Genomic DNA, 17,933 nt, shown 5'->3' on the forward strand with positions numbered 1-17,933 from the left:
AAATTCAATGTTGACAAATGTAAAGTCATGCATTTTGGTCGTACCAATGGTCTAGCACCATACAAAATAAATGGGATACAGTTGGGAACATCAAACTTGGAGAAGGACTTAGGAGTACTCATCGACAACAAGTTAAATAATCGTACTCAATGCCAAGCCGCTGCAGCTAAAGCGAACAAAATTTTGGGATGCATTAAAAGGGAAATAAAACTCGAGATGCTAGCATAATATTGCCCCTGTTTAACTCTCTAGTAAGGCCACATCTGGAATATGGAATTCAGTTCTGGGCACCACATTACAAAAAAGATATTGCAGTTTTAGAGCAGGTGCAGAGACGAGCTACAAAATTGATACGTGGGATGGAAGGTCTCGCTTACCAAGAAAGGTTAGATAAACTGGGTTTATTTAGTCTAGAGAAAAGACGCCTTAGAGGAGATCTAATTAACATGTATAAATACATCAGAGGGCAATATAATAGCTTGGCGGATGAGCTTTTTGTCCCTAGGCCTTCTCAAAGGACTAGAGGACATGAGCTGCGCATGGAGGAAAAACGTTTTAGCCATTTATTTAGGAAAGGGTTCTTTACAGTAAGAGTGATTAAGATGTGGAATGCATTGCCACAGGAAGTCGTTATGGCAAACTCTATACCTGCATTTAAAGGGGGCTTAGATGCTTTCCTTGCGTTGAAAGACATCCATGGCTACAATTACTAGGTTATGCCTAATGATGTTGATCCAGGGATTTTATCTGATTGCCATCTGGAGTCAGGAAGGAATTTTTCCCTTTTGGGGCTAATTGGACCATGCCTTGTGGGGTTTTTTTCGCCTTCCTCTGGATCAACAGGGGTATGTGGGGGACGGGCTGGAGTTGTACTTTGTACTGGTTGAACTCGATGGACGTATGTCTTTTTTCAACCAAAATAACTATATGTAACTATGTAACTACTATGTCATAAGTAGGGATAATGTTACTGCTGATTAAATAGGGACATAGCTAAAATGTCAAAACTGCTCTGGTCTACAGGGGAAACAAAAGTCTGGATGCGAAGTGGTTAATGAATTAGGCACTAAGTGTAATGCTGGGCATACACGAGTCGACCCGGCGGCTCGATTAGCCGCCGGATGGACCCCCGCTGCGTCCCCGCTCGTCCCCGCGGGCGGCCGGATCGATTCCTGCTCGTCCCCGCGGGCGCTCCTTATCTTCCGCTCGATTCCCTGCTATTGTCCGCCCGCGTGGATCGAGCGGGGTATCGATCCGGCGGGTCATCGGACCTGTCGGAAATGATCAATCGAGCCATCAGCAGCTCGATTGATAAGGGCCCAGCATTAGGGGTAAAGTGAACTTGTGTCCCACTCTTTATGGGATGAGACTCAGGCCTGAGCTGTAAATTGCTTCCACCCTTTACTCCCTTAGCAGGTTGCTTCCATTCGCCAAATATCCAATTGCATAGCGGGCAGCCCCATCTTCCGCACATTACCAGTATTTATATGGGCACCCATGGTGGCGCCCAAACTTCTGCTGTGCTTTGGCACCCTCTTTTCCTGCTTCCCTTCTAGCTGCCTCTACCTTGTAGGCCTCCCAGTCTAGGTCAACTATAGCCCCTCCCATATCCGCATTGCGAATAACTATATTCTTGTTATCTTGGAGAGAAATAAGGGCAATTCGCTACACATGGGACAAATTTGAGCCAATTATCCCAGAGAAATTTGATTCCAAATTTACCAAGTCTACCTCCACCGTCACCATCTCTTATCATGTATATTGGTGACAGGATTAGTGGGCAACAGTCTAGTGACAGCTGGCCAGTAGGAGTAACTTAGAAAGGGAGGAAGGGGCGGACACAACTTGGAACTCAAGCCTGGGTCACACCTAACAGCTGGACACAGGTTCAGTTTAATGTTAGGATTAGGGTCAGTGTAAAGGTTGAGGCTACTGTCAAATCTTTTTTTAACAGTTTAAGTTAGGGTTAGGCTTGAGTCTTTATTAAGCACTCTTTTCACTTTTTCTGTAGTGATATCCATGCAGCAAAAACTATCAGCATTCAGCAATAAGATGCTGCACCGACTTAGGCAGCAAGGTGTATAACCAGTCCGACTGTGCTGAAGTAATGTGTGTAACCAGTCAGACTGTGCTGAAGTAATGTGTATAACCAGTCAGACTGTGCTGAAGTAATGTGTATAACCAGTCAGACTGTGCTGAAGTAATGTGTATAACCAGTCAGACTGTGCTGAAGTAATGTGTATAACCAGTCAGACTGTGCTGAAGTAATGTGTGTAACCAGTCAGACTGTGCTGAAGTAATGTGTATAACCAGTCAGACTGTGCTGAAGTAATGTGTATAACCAGTCAGACTGTGCTGAAGTAATGTGTGTAACCAGTCAGACTGTGCTGAAGTAATGTGTATAACCAGTCAGACTGTGCTGAAGTAATGTGTATAACCAGTCAGACTATGCTGAAGTAATGTGTATAACCAGTCAGACTGTGCTGAAGTAATGTGTGTAACCAGTCAGAATGTGCTGAAGTAATGTGTATAACCAGTCAGACTGTGCTGAAGTATTGTGTATAACCAGTCAGAGTGTGCTGAAGTAATGTGTATAACCAGTCAGACTGTGCTGAAGTAATGTGTGTAGCCAGTCAGACTGTGCCGAAGTAATGTGTATAACCAGCCAGACTGTGCTGAAGTAATGTGTATAACCAGTCAGACTGTGCTGAAGTAATGTGTATAACCAGTCAGACTGTGCTGAAGTAATGTGTGTAACCAGTCAGACTGTGCTGAAGTAATGTGTATAACCAGTCAGACTGTGCTGAAGTAATGTGTATAACCAGTCAGACTGTGCTGAAGTAATGTGTATAACCAGTCAGACTGTGCTGAAGTAATGTGTGTAACCAGTCAGACTGTGCTGAAGTAATGTGTATAACCAGTCAGACTGTGCTGAAGTAATGTGTATAACCAGTCAGACTGTGCTGAAGTAATTAATGTGTGTAACCAGTCAGACTGTGCTGAAGTAATGTCTATAACCAGTCAGACTGTGCTGAAGAAATGTGTGTAACCAGTCAGACGGTGCTGAAATAATGTGTATAACCAGTCAGACTGTGCTGAAGCAATATGTGTAACCAGTCAGACTGTGCTGAAGTAATGTGTATAACCAGTCAGACTGTGCTGAAGCAATATGTATAACCAGTCAGACTGTGCTGAAGTAATGTGTATAACCAGTCAGACTGTGCTGAAGTAATGTGTATAACCAGTCAGACTGTGCTGAAGTAATGTGTATAACCAGTCAGACTGTGCTGAAGCAATATGTATAACCAGTCAGACTGTGCTGAAGTAATGTGTATAACCAGTCAGACTGTGCTGAAGTAATGTGTATAACCAGTCAGACTGTGCTGAAGTAATGTGTATAACCAGTCAGACTGTGCTGAAGTAATGTGTATAACCAGTCAGACTGTGCTGTAGTAATGTGTATAACCAGTCAGACTGTGCTGAAGCAATATGTATAACCAGTCAGACTGTGCTGAAGTAATGTGTATAACCAGTCAGACTGTGCTGAAGTAATGTGTATAACCAGTCAGACTGTGCTGAAGTAATGTGTATAACCAGTCAGACGGTGCTGAAGTAATTAATGTGTGTAACCAGTCAGACTGTGCTGAAGCAATATGTGTAACCAGTCAGACTGTGCTGAAGTAATGTGTATAACCAGTCAGACTGTGCTGAAGCAATATGTATAACCAGTCAGACTGTGCTGAGGTTTAATGATTTTTATCAAGCTGTTTTTTGTCTCGTAAATCAGCCTTGAGAGCAAAATACGAACTTTACTAAACCAGTTTTATTCTTCTCAGGAAAAAGCCTCTTCATAATTTGCAGTCAAAAGTTGAAGTCGAGAGGAATTCTGTTACATTTTATAATTTCATCCTTGACTAGGCGCTCTGATGTGATTCCAAAAAAATAAAAGCAAAGGCTCATAAATAAAACTGATCCAATGCTTTGCCCATTGACAGCCATTGTCTGCAGAAGCTTGTGTTTACATCTCGCTGAGGCTGGAATGGCTTCATTGTCATGGAGGCAAGGCTGAGACTTAAAAAAAAGAAACTATGATTAAACTAAGAATTCCAGAAGAACTTGAATTGTGTGTGAACTGTTACTGTTGATTCATGCGGAATCACCTCAATTTATCAATATGACAGAGGCACTAGCGTTGAGTTAAGGCAGATAGAGTGTTCATCTTGGGTAATGGTAAAGCTTGAGGTACACTGATCTAAAAGCACCCTTGAATTGTGTTTTTTCGCATTCCATGTGCTTTGGAATGCAAATGTAAAACAGTATATTATTATAATTATTGATTTATGAAGCACCAACATCTTCTGCAGCACTGTATGAACAATTACACTCACCTAAAGGATTATTAGGAACACCTGTTCAATTTCTCATTAATGCAATTATCTAATCAACCAATCACATGGCAGTTGCTTCAATGCATTTAGGGGTGTGGTCCTGGTCAAGACAATGTCCTGAACTCCAAACTGAATGTCAGAATGGGAAAGAAAGGTGATTTAAGCAATTTTGAGCGTGGCATGGTTGTTGGTGCCAGACGGGCATTTCACAATCTGCTCAGTTACTGGGATTTTCACGCACAACCATTTCTAGGGTTTACAAAGAATGGTGTGAAAAGGGAAAAACATCCAGTATGCAGCAGTCCTGTGGGCGAAAATGTCTTGTTGATGCTAGAGGTCAGAGGAGAATGGGCTGACTGATTCAAGCTGATAGAAGAGCAAGGTTGGCTGAAATAACCACTTGTTACAACTGAGGTATGCAGCAAAGCATTTGTGAAGCCACAACACGCACAACCTTGAGGCGGATGGGCTACAACAGCAGAACACCCTACCAGGTACCACTCATCTGCACTACAAATAAGAAAAAGAGGCTACAATTTGCACGAGCTGACCAAAATTGGACAGTTGAAGACTGGAAAAATGTAGCCTGGTCTGATGAGTCTCGATAGAGTCAGAATTTGGCGTAAACAGAATGAGAACATGGATCCATCATGCCTTGTTACCACTGTGCAGGCTCGTGGTGGTGTAATGGTGTGGGGGATTTTTTCTTGCCACACTTTAGGCCCCTTAGTGCCAATTGGGCATCGTTTAAATGCCACGGGCTACCTGAGCATTGTTTCTGACCATGTCCATCCCTTCATGACCACCACGTACCCATTCTCTGATGGCTACTTCCAGCAGGATAATGCACCATGTCACAAAGCTTGAATCATTTCAAATTGGTTTCTTGAAAATGACAAGGAGTTCACTGTACTAAAATTGCCCCCCACAGTCACCAGATCTCAACCCAATAGAGCATCTTTGGGATGTGATGGAACGGGAGCTTCATGCCCTGGATGTGCATCCCACAAATCTCCATAAACTGCAAGATACTATCCTATCAATATGGGCCAACATTTCTAAAGAATGCTTTCAGCACCTTGTTGAATCAATGCCACATAGAATTAAGGCAGTTCTGAAGGCGAAAGGGGTTCAAACACCGTATTAGTATGGTGTTCCTAATAATCCTTTAGGTGAGTGTATATCACCAACAAGATACATGGGCAAACAAGAGCAGCATAAGTAAAGGCCCATACCCACCAGAAGATTTTCTTGTTGAATAGTTATCAACGAACAACCTTTTGGACAATATCGCATAACATTGTTTAACCAAAGTTTGTTAAACGATGTTCACCAACGGCCAATTACATGTGTTAATCGCTCACTTTGAACAACTGTCATGATGGATCCAATCATGGACAGTCATTTATTCGCACTCCATTGCCCCCCGTGCTAAATACCGCGATTGTTCAACATCACGTTCGTGCATGTCGTTTGTTCCCATGGTGCGCAGCATCTTTCGTGCATCGTTCCATGGGTCGTTCAATCCATCTTCCATGGTCTTTATGGTCGGTATTTAGGTTAATATGGAGTTTTACACCTCATAACGGTATACACAGTTCCAAATTATTATGCAAAAGATACAGTAGCAAGAAAAAGTATGTGAACCCATTGGAATTATATGGATTTTTGCACAAATGGGTCATAAAATGCAATCTGATCTTCATCTAAGTCACAACAATAGACAATCACAGTCTGCTTAAACTAATACCACACAAATACTTAAATGTTTGCATGTTTTTATTGAACACACCATGTAAACATTGTACTGTAGTTGCAGATCAGATTTGCACAACGGTCAGGAGTAACTCTTGACTATTTCTCTTTACAGAACCGTTTCAGTTCAGCAATATTCTCGGGATGTCTGGTGTAAATCGCTTTATTGAGTGCATGCCACAGCATCTCAATCTGGTTGAGGTCAGGACTCTGGCTGGGCCACTCCAGAAGGCATATTTCCTTCTGTTTAAGACATTCTGCTGTTGATTTATTTCTATGCTTTGGGTCATTCTCATGTTGTGTATAGTTTTAGAATAAAAATAACCATTGAATCCTTTAAGTCTTGCACCTGGTTTCTGCTTATCTGATCAATGCTTAGAACTCTACCCCAGGAGAGACATGCTACCAAAATGTCTAATCTTTTATAAATTGTTAATTTACTAGTTAGGTTGTATAATGACCATTTTTTTCCATTTAGGAGTAGCTAGGTGAAGTTTGTCTGCTCCCCATTTCATTTCGGACAGTGGTGGCAGCATTATCATCGATTTCCAGTGCAAAATCAATCATTTTATTTTACAGACTGTACATACAATCAAGATTGTATCATGTATGGGCCCAGCAACCAATCTTAATTGTTTACTACGCTCACAGTGAAATTGCCTCCAGGAGTCTCCAGTGAATGAGACCTGTATGGCAACTGTGGCCTAGTAAGACGAAATTGGCAGGTGGCTGTCACAATGATGTTTCAAATTACACATCAGCTATGTATGTATTTGTACTTGTGTTTTCTGGATGTCCTATTTGCACTGTGCGCCATACTACTCATGTATCTACGCTCCACTTTATTATCTGCACTGTGTACCATGTTATGGAAGATGTTGGCACTATACAAAAATAATAATAATTGTAGAGATGGCAGCTTGTTTTTTGGTACATCATAGTGGAGGGCTTTCAACAGTCTATATACACCAGTGTTTCACTGCATAGATAGGTCATATGACTATTATGCTTTGTATTCCTTTAATAGGCATTCTGCTATCATTTCTATTATTACTCATTGTTTTATATGATGTGCTGTTATTACGGTATTGCACGCTGATACACTTCAGCTATGCCAGCTCAGTGCCTCTTCTTATTTTATTTTTCCTCTCTTGGAACACATTAAAACTCATGCGGTGAATCTGAGTAATGGCAAGTGTTTTTATATCCTTTTATTGCCATTTCTTCCCTTGAAACTCCCACCGTTTTCCTGTTAGCTAAACTATAAGTACCTTTCCGTTAATTTATGAAAATGATTGTTGATGGCGCATTACCGCTGATCTGTGTGGCACTACTAGCATGTTCGAAACAAAGGTCCAAGCTACATAAAACACATCCAAATTCATTAATGTGGTATTGATTATTTTTTGGATAATTAATTTTATTGCAGACCCTTGAGAGAGATAATGAGCTTCAAAGGGCAAATGCAACAGAAAATGAGGAAAAGTTCCTCGCTCTTCAAAGTGAGCACAAGGAAGCGTTGAGATGCTGGAGGGAAGAGGTAAATAAACACTTTTCATGCAAGCATATTCTTTTTAATTACCTTGTGTTTATTGTGGAATAAAACACTGCATTTCATTGATGGCATTAATGGCTAAGCTGCTTTTGAAACACACTGAAGCTATCCAAGGATGGTAAAATGAACCTAAAGTGAATTATATCACAGTGAGATAAACACCTACTACCAGCCTTCACTAGCATTTCCCTGGGAACGGTACAGCTAATTTCAGCACAGTGCTACACGGATGAACTGGGCGCTGTCATTGACCATAATGTGAACTACGACTATATCGGCGCTCAGTGATTACTTTGGGCACCGGCCATTTCCAGCACTCGATTTAGAAAAAAAGGTAATTTAGTGCCAAATTATGTCACTTTCCCCCAGAGTTGCAACCACTCGGAGGGGGAATAGCATTATTGCCACCTCAGACTTTCAGCAGGCACAGGGGGAACCTCCTTTCTCCCTGCACCGAAATTTGGCCACAGCCCTTTTACATGTATGCCCTGAGAACCCATATTCTTTGCTTTTAAGATAGAGCTAAATTAAAAAAAAAGTGTCCATTCCATTCCATTGTTATCTTTGATCATATAAATAATTGTAGAATTTACCTGCCAACCCATTTTATGATATATGTCACCAGTGATCTTTAATAGTCTATAAAGCTACCCAAGTACTAAACTCTTTATAAAATAATCTCTCACATTTATAATGTTAAAAACAATATGTTTGCTCCATTTACTATTCATACATACACTCAAAAGAAACAAACTAAGTCACTCTGTCTCATATATACTTCAAACCCAATAATCCAGGGAATAAATAAAGTTTCTGCTCTTGTTATTATTGTTTTTGTTTTTTCCTAATTTCGTTAAAATTGGGTAATACTTTAACTATTTTATTTTATAGAAATAAAAAATGGTAGTATTACTATATCTAACTATGAAAAATCTCAAATCGTTTATATATAGGATGCAACTTTGGAGCCTTAGTAGGGTGTCTCCTAGGCCCCAGACTCCAGAGGACCTGCTCCTAGTTAAAATCAAAGTATATGCATATTTTATTCAATACGCTACCATGATTAATGTATAGATGTGAAAGTTCAAGTTCTTATAAAAGTCTGTCAAACATCATATGTATATGCACTCTTGGTCCAATATTTTGGAAAACATAATCTAAATGTATATGATCATTTCATGCATAAAACGACCATTGTTAATTTTCTTTATTGAAAAAACCCAATAAAAATTATTTGAAGATAATGGTCTATAAAGCAATACTTAAAATATGAGTATATGTAAAGAGAAGAACCGAGAGCCAGATATAGTGTAGTAGGTTATAACAATTGGTTATGTGAAAAGAGTATAATGATATACTCACAAACCAGGGTTACCTCCAGGCAACCACTGTATAGGCAGGTGAGGAGATTATCCTGTCCTCACTCAGGATTAAGAAGTCGCTCTCTGTAGATAGGAAGAAGATGGGGTATCCCCCTCCACCAAGGGTGGATATTAAGTATAACGTAAAAGAGAACATTATTTTGTTTTGAATACACAGCTTGTTGTGTCTGCTTGCAGGAGGTAAGTCCACCACTGCCTCCTAAGCATTTTTAAACCTTTTAATTATTGTTTTTACTCTTTTGGCGCCTCTGTTCTCTTTTACGTTATACTTAAAATATGAGGGTCATCCAGAAAGTAACAGCCGTTTGCTTCTATCTGTATGCAAGTTATTCTTTCTGTGTAATTTACCTTGCATTTGTCAGGTTCTTCTCTCCCTGCACCACTTGTCACATGACTGCAGAATGCCGGTAGCGGTTTGTTCAGCAGCACTAACATAAAACAAAAGAAGGGAAATCTTGCACTGCTACCGCTCAAGGATTAGGCAGATCTCACTGGACCTTATGAACACACTTTAGCAACTCCTCAACACTCGATAGCAAGTGGACTGAAAAGAAAGAAACAAAAGCAGGAGAAACGCTCCGTAGTGTGTTAACTTTTAATATATTAAAAAAGCGCAAAAACAAATGCACTTACTAGATACATAGATAAACAGGCGTTGAGTTTGGCGTGAAGCCTTGAAGAAAACATCCCATCAAAGGAGCAACCTAGGAAATGCAGTGGCCAGCAGCAGTGGGGTCCAGATGGCGTGGTGCCCTCCCGGGGTGAACGTGTGCAGTAGACGTCAAGACGCGTTTCGGCATATCCACGCCTTCCTCAGTAAACGTCCACCTGCTGCTGCCCACTGCAGTTCGTAGGTTGCTCCTTTGTTGGAATGTTTTCTTCAAGGCTTCACGCCAAACTCAACGCCTGTTTTTCTATGTATCTAGTAAGTGCATTTGTTTTTGCGCTTTTTTAATCTATTAAAAGTTAACACACTACGGAGTGCTCTTCCTGCTTTTATCACTAACATAAAACAACCCACCTCGTCAAATCATCCTATCCATAAGTGATGAGTGTGGTGCTACTACATCATAGAGATTGAAAGCTAAAACAAAGAGATTATGCGGAGCTATAACCAGAAAGTAAAGGGTGTCTAAATTAAATAAAATGTTCCCTTAATTGATTAATTGAAAACTGTTACTTTCTGGAGGACCCCTAATGTAAATATATGTATATACAGTTAGGTCCATACATTTTTGGACAGAGACAACTTTTTTGTAATGTTGTTTCTGTACATTACCACAATGAATTTTAAATGAAACAACTCGTACGCAGTTGAAGTGCAGACTTTCAGCTTTAATTCAGTGGGTGAGCAAAACGATTGCATAAAAATGTAAGGCAACTAAAGCACAATTGACTCAAAGGCTATTGTATGAGCAGTTGTGGGCAAGTCTATCATTATATCATTATCAATTAAGCAGAGAAAAAAGGCATGGAGTGGATTTAAGGTTTGGTGCTTGCATGTACAGGATTTTACTCTGATGATGAAAGAAGCCATCCTTAAGCTGTGAAAACAGAAAAAAAAAACATCCAAGAAATTGCTACAATATGACGAGTGGCATAATCTACAGTTTGGTCTTGAGAAGGAAAGCAAGCACTGGTGAACTCAACAATGCAAAAAGACAAGGATATCCAAGTCTGCCATAAAGAGAAGACTGCACAAAAGTAAACACAGAGGGTTTACTGCAAGGTGCAGGCCACTCATAGGCCTCAATAATAAAAAAACGAAATGGGAGTTTGATAAAGAACATCTAAAAAAGCCAGCACAGTTCTGGAAAAACATTCATTGGACAGATAAAAGCAAGATTAATCTCTAGCAGGATGATGCCAAGAAAAAGTATGGCGAGTATGGCGAAAGAACAGCTTATTATCCAAAACATGCCACATCATCTGTAAAACACAGTGGAGGCAGTGTGATAGCTTGGGCGTGCATGGCTGCCGGTGGCACTGGGACACCAGTGTTTACTGATGATGTGACAAGGGACACAAGCAATTAAATGAATTGTTAAATGAATGAGGTGTTCAGAGACATACTGTCTGCTCAAATCCAGCTAAATGCAGTCCAATTGATTGGTTGGACAATGACCCAAATCATATACAGCCAAAGCTACCCAGGAGTTTATTAAAGCAAAGAAGTGGAAAATTCTTGAATGGCCAAGTCAGTCACCTGATCTTACCCCAATTGAGCACACATTTCACTTGTTGATGACTAAACATCTGACAGAAAGGCCTACAAACAAACAGCAACTGAAAGCTGCTGCAGTAAAGGCCTGGCAGAGCATTAAAAAGGAGAAAACCCAGCATCCGGTGATGTCCACGAGTTTTAGACTTCAGGCTGTCATTGCTAGCAAAGGGTTTTCAACCAAGTATTAGAAATCAACATTTTATTTACTGTTATTTAATTTGGCAAGTTACTTTTGAACCCCTGAACTGAAGGGATTATGTTAAAAACGCTTTAGTTGCCTCACATTTTTATGCAATCATTTTGTTCACCCCACTGAATTAAAGTTGAAAGTCTAAACTTCAACTGCATCTGAGCTGTTTCATTTAAAATTGATTGTGGTATTGCACAGAACCGAACTTATTTTTTATTTATTGCAGTAAGCACAGAGCTTGCACGATTTTACTCCCCAAAAAATTATATTCAGTTTCTGCTCAGGGAGAAAGGGGGAAATTTGAGAGAAAAGGAGAAGATTTGGGCTCACAGGTCTTCAGCTATCTCATGCCTGATAACACCAGTGTTGCAGCCGGGAATGTATCTGACATCACTTCAACTTCATTCATTTAGTATGTCACATTATCCTTGAGTCAATATTTATTAATTTAATATTTCCACTAACAATACATGAAAATCATGGCTGGTATTTAAAAAAAAAAAAAAAAATACTCCCATATTAAATATAAAACACAAAATAATGTTTAGTTAAAGGGGCACAGTAGGTAGTAGAAATCTGACAGAAGTGACAGGTTTTGGACTAGTCCATCTCCTTATAGGGGATTCTCAGGGATATATTTCTTTTCAAAAGCACTTAGTGAATGGCAGGTGCTCTGTCCAACTGCCAAAAAACTGTGTAGCGAGCAGGGAAGCTGACCAGCATCATTGTTTAAATCCTTTTTCGGGAATATCTTTATAAGGAATAAAAGCCTTGCTGAGAATCCCCTATGATGAGCTAGACTAGTCCAAAACCTGTCACTTCTGTCAGATTGCTACTGCCTACTGTAAGTGACAGCATTATAGGAGAAAAGTAATTTATGGCTCATTTTACTCTGGAAAAAATGTACCGTACTTCTTATTTGTCTATGTTTGCACATATTTTCAATTTTACAGTTTTAGCTGTAGTGCTCTATTATAGATCGGTTATGTAAAGTAGATAAGAGAATGAAAATGCTGTACTCACAGGAACAGAGGATATGCACCAAGAAGGAGTCAATTCAGAAAGAATTAGAATCAGTGAAAGAGATAAATAAGCAGCTACAACGCAAAAGTGCAGAATTATATGAGATGGCAGAAACCTCAACACAGGTAAGAATATTTTTCTTAGTGTATGTCTAGTACCCAATTAAATTGTGTTCAGCAACAAGAAGTGTATGTCACCTTATTCTGAATTGCTAAGATCTCATATAAAAGAATCCTATATAATAAAATCCCAGAGGGCTCTTTCACACCAGAGCCCATTTGCTGCATTTTTAACGCAAAGTTGATACTTTGTGTTACCAAGGTAAAATGAAAGTCCATAGACTTTCATTTTACCTTTCAGACACTGCGTTTTGATGCGTTGCGGTACAGCGCACCCGGGAGCTTTTAATCGTAGGGAGTCGGCGTCTTTCCATCGGGTTCAATTAATAGCTGCCGCCACTGATTGTGTTGCACTGCAGCAACCCGACGATACGCCGCAGGCGTTCTCCTGCAGGCGGTGTCTGGTGTGAAAGAAGCCTCAGTAGCTGTATCGGTCTGCGTCCACTGCAAGGGGCTGCTGTGTGCGCAGGTCACTAGACTGAGGTCACCAGCATTAGGGAAGATGGTGGCTACGGTGTCCCCGGACTGAAGTGTTGCCAGGCAACAGTGAGGCGAGGCAGTGGGGAAGGTTGTATTGAAATAAAATATCAGTAGTGCACCCATTTATAAAGTAAGAGGTACACTGCCTAGTTTGCTAGTTTCTATCAGTCAATACATTTTTAGACAGTGCAGTATACATGGAATCAATGAGTGCCCTTTGTAGTTTTCCTCCTTACCTCGTGCTTTGTTATAATTGTAAAATGGGAAAAATAATAATTAGTGGATTTATGTATTCAGTGTCATACCCTTATACAGGTTTATATGTATTCTGGAATACCTATACCTGGCTGCTCTTTCATTTGGTATTGCACCTTAGTATAGGTCATGCTTATGTCAGTTCTATAATCATGCAGAGTTCCCCAACCCTGTCCTCAAGGTCCACCAAGAGTCCATGTTTTGCAGAAAACCACAAACTTGCACATGTGAGGTAATTAGTGTCTCAGGAGAGCTGATTAAGAGCGGGTTTCCACTTGTAAATGATGCGAATGCGGCTACATAGCCGCATCGCATCACTTCCGCCGCCGGCCGCATCACTTCCGCATCTCCCGATGCGGAGGTCCATGGGGGAGATAGGACGCGGCTGCGGGCGGATGCGGCCGTGCGATAATCTGCAGCATACTGTGGTAACTCTTCCACTGGCGTGCATGTGTTTCAGGACACCTGCGGTGCGATGCGGCTATGTAGCCGCATCGCACCGCTCCTAGTGGAAACGGGCCCTAAGGCCTCTTTCACAGTGGGACGTTAAAGTCGCACGTTATAAAAATGTATAACACAAACTAAAGCACAGCAATACAAAGTCTGTGCGACATTCACAGTGCACACGTTGCGTTGTGTGTAACGTGTAGCAATATTTAGAAAGTGCTGCATTGCGTTTAGCAATAAATTTGCTGCGTTATGTGTGTTGCACATGCTCAGTAATGTTTGTATGTTTTTTTTTAAATGTAACGCATGCGCCGTTTTCGTTACATGAATATGCGATGAAAACGGCGCACCAAGAGACACATAACGCGGTGCAAAATAACGTCCAATTTCATAACCTACATGCACTGCGTTAGGGGCACGTTGTGCGACTTTAACGTTGCATCAAACTCAACGTTCCACTGTGGAAAAGGCCTAATAACCTTCGTGGATTTCCACAAAACATGCACAGTTGGTGGGCCTTGAGGACAGGGCTGGGGAACACATAATGGATGACCTGTATCTGTGTGATACTAATCTCCATATGGGGATAGTTTTGTACTAGCAAAACATATTCTCTGTGTTTATAATATTAAAAAAACTAAATATGTTTTTAGCACCTTTCGGCTTTAACAAAGCAGCAATATATAAAAAAATATATTTCATCTTGACATTAGCGTTAAGTATACATTTATGATAAAGGACCCTGTGTGGACTGAAAAAGCATGCAGCTGCTGCTTGTATGCCATCTGGCTTTTTTTCTAGCATTTAACACCACTGTAAATGTTTAGGAACTGGGTAGACTAGTTGCAGTAGTCTTGAAAGTTAAATTTTGTTCCATTCATTTAGAATTTCATCCGCTTCACAGCTTTTAGATAAATAGTGCAATAAAGGTCTCCAGCAGGTGACAGGTATGGAATTGGTTCCATAAATCTGAGTGGGACAATATTTGGATCACCAATTGCAGCCCCTGCATAAGATGCGGCCAAGGGTATTATGGGATACAAAACATGCCATCCAGATCCTGCAAAATGGGAATTTGACAGAGAACACTATCATGGCATCTGTCGAGGTCTCTTTCGCTATATACTAATATACCCCATGAAGAGGCAGCTTGCCATTATTTAGCACTGGATGCCACTGTGCCAGAGAAACAAATAGAGTTTATTTTGAAGTTATTGAACTTCAGTTTAAAGGGAACCTAAACTGAGAGGGATATGGATGTTTCCTTTTAAACAATACCAGTTGCTTGGCAGTCCTGCTGATCTTTTTGGCTGCAGTAGTGGCTGAATCACACACCTGAAACAAGCATGCAGCTAATCCAGTCTGACTTCAGTCAGAGCACCTGATCTGCATGCTTGTTGAGGGGCTGTGACTAAAAGTATTAGAGACACAGGATAAGCAGGAGAGTCGGGCAACGGTCTTATTTGAAAAGGAGCAATCCATATCCTTCTCAGGTAAGGTTCCCTTTAAGACACAAATATTTCTGGTATAAAAGGGATTTTTTTAGCTAAAGGTACAGCTGTGCCATGGGAGTGTCATATGCTGCATCCCTGGAAAACCTACACTGCATATTGCCGGGCGGGAGGAGGAAGGGATATTGAAAAGGGAGAGTAAGGTTACCCTGTGGAGGCGTTATATAGACAATCTCTTAATTATTTGGCAGGGGGACCTTGACTCTCTCAATTCATTTGTTGGAGAAATTAACCATTCTTGAGGTGGCCACACATGATACAATAAAATAATCAGATTTGCTAAAAACAGTTGTACAGAAAAAGTCAAAGCTTTTTTTTTTCAGTGGGAAATCCAATCAGAATTCCATTTTTTTGACAACATAAGTCAGAGAGTGGTTGATTTTTTTGATCAGTATTTTTGAAAAATGAATGGTGTATCAATTTCTTAATGTATACACCCAAGGATTTTTTTCTGAGTTTTCAATTATTTTTATTTCATTATTGGGAAAAAAATTGAACACGTGTGTGGTACATTGATCATGTTTTTCAAATGTTTCAATAAATCAGAAATATAGATTACATTTCTATTCAATTTAAGAATTACAAAATTGTATGGTGTGGCCACCTTTAAAATGAGCTAAAGCATCATTTTATCATGTAAAAATTAAAAATGATATTTAAAAAATGATCCTGTACTATCAACAGTTTTTTTTTCCTGTTTTATAAAAGGTTCAAGAGGCCCTGCCAGTACATGTGCCCTCTGCCAAGGATGATTCAGAAACTGGTGTATGTGGAACTATCATTCACATTGACTCAAATGATGCGATAAATCCAAATTCAGACTCTTCTAGTTCTGATAATGCGACAGAACTGAACAAAGAAATACAAGGATGGAAGTCAGATATTGTGCATCATGGTAATGTGTGATCAACCTCTTCACATTTAGAGGTTGTTTTCTCTATATGGGGTCCAGTTTTTACATTTTTGTTATCTCCCTATTGATTCACCCATAGTTATATCAGTATTTTTATTTATTTATTTTTGGTGGGGATCACATATTTCTCTATGCACTATGAAACATTTTAAAATTTAAAATACATGTTACCATATACAAATAAGAAGTATTTTTCTTCCAGAGTAAAATGAGCCATAAATTACTTTTCCCCTATGTTGCTATCACTTGCAGTACGTAGTAGAAATCTGACAGAACCGACAGGTTTTGTCTAGCCCATCTCCTCATGGGGGATTCTCAGGGTTTTGTTTAGTTTAAAAAGCAGTTAGTAAATGGCAGATGCTCCGTCCAAGTGCCAAAAAACTGTGTAGACAGCAGGGAGGCTGGCCAGCATAATTGTATAAATCCTTTCCAGGGAATGTCTTTATAAAGAATAAAAGCTTTGCTAAGAATCTCCCATGAGGAGATGGGCTAGTCCAAAAACTGTCGGTTCTGTCAGATTTCTACTACCTATATGACAGCAACATAGGAGAAAAGTAATTTATTGCTCATTTTACTCTGGAAAAAACGTACTTATTTGTATTTGTTTACTTGTATTTAAAATTTTACAATTTTCGCCATAGTGATCCCTTAATGTTAAAAAGAAAAAAAAATGCTGCTGCTAATATACAAAACTTTGTGCAATATGCATTAAAAAAAAAAAAAAAAAAAAAACACACACCAACCTCTCATCCAAACGTATCCCAAACACTGACATTCACAAAATAACTTGCACATGCTACAGTAGCACATTCTTACTGATCTTCTTCTCACTGGCTAATCTCTAAAAATCAGCAAGAAGTAAAACCTCTTACCCACTTACCACGATTCTGGCTGCATTTTTGGGAATGCGATGCAACACTAGCCTCAGGGACATCAGAAGTGCATAGACTGCATTGTCTGATGTCCCCATCCATGCTTTGCGATTCACCACGGAATTCCCACAAATGCTTTGCAATTTCCATTAATGGTGTGAATGGAAATCACTAGTGCATCAGGAAGAACTGCATCAAAATGCAATGCGCGTAAGTGGGGAAGGGACCTAAGTCCTGAAGAATACCCCTTTCTGACCTGCACACACCATTGCAGAGGTATGCAGTCACATATGTGCAAACTGCCACTACACCAATGCTACGTACACACATGCGACAACGATCGTTCGTTAAGAACGACGAACGAACTTTTAATTGATGAAAGAACGACCTAAGTAAAGGTAGTTTTAAAATGTGTGTAACGATCTGATCGTTAGAACGAACGTTACATCACAGAAAGCAACTATTGCGCCTGCGCATAAAAATGAGAAGTTCCATGGAGAAATAGTGAAATGCGCATGTCAAGCCTAGTACGAACGATCGTTTCCAACGATGTAATACTTTTGCAAACGATCGTCGTTGGTTAAAATCCGCCGAGACAGAACTTTCTTTTGTAGCGATTTGGCTCGTTCGTCGTTTGCCATAATAGTCGGTGGTTCGTTTTTTGTAACGATCGTCGTTGGTAAAGATCGGGGAACGATCGTTACAAACGACTATAGTCGCATGTGTGTACGCACCTTTACTCTCCATGAAACTGGAACTCACCAGTCTCATAGCAGGCCAATTTTATTACCGGTAATAGGTTTTGTATACGGGGATCAG

At 40.1% G+C, this 17,933-nt stretch overlaps 1 protein-coding gene across 6 annotated transcripts in view; it reads left to right on the forward strand.

Annotated features, from left to right (window-relative positions):
- The window catches only part of CCDC73 (coiled-coil domain containing 73), a 537,472-nt gene that overhangs the window by 499,583 nt on the left and 19,956 nt on the right, over positions 1-17,933 (forward strand). For all 6 annotated transcript variants that reach the window (XM_068261330.1, XM_068261328.1, XM_068261329.1 and 3 more), the window contains 3 exons: positions 7,573-7,683; positions 12,520-12,642; positions 16,038-16,224. In XM_068261330.1, coding sequence (XP_068117431.1) covers positions 7,573-7,683; positions 12,520-12,642; positions 16,038-16,224 — 421 coding nt within the window. The remainder of the gene's footprint in view (positions 1-7,572; positions 7,684-12,519; positions 12,643-16,037; positions 16,225-17,933) is intronic.

This window comes from Hyperolius riggenbachi, chromosome 11 (assembly GCF_040937935.1).
Source record: "Hyperolius riggenbachi isolate aHypRig1 chromosome 11, aHypRig1.pri, whole genome shotgun sequence".
NCBI classification, from domain to species: Eukaryota; Metazoa; Chordata; class Amphibia; order Anura; family Hyperoliidae; genus Hyperolius; species Hyperolius riggenbachi.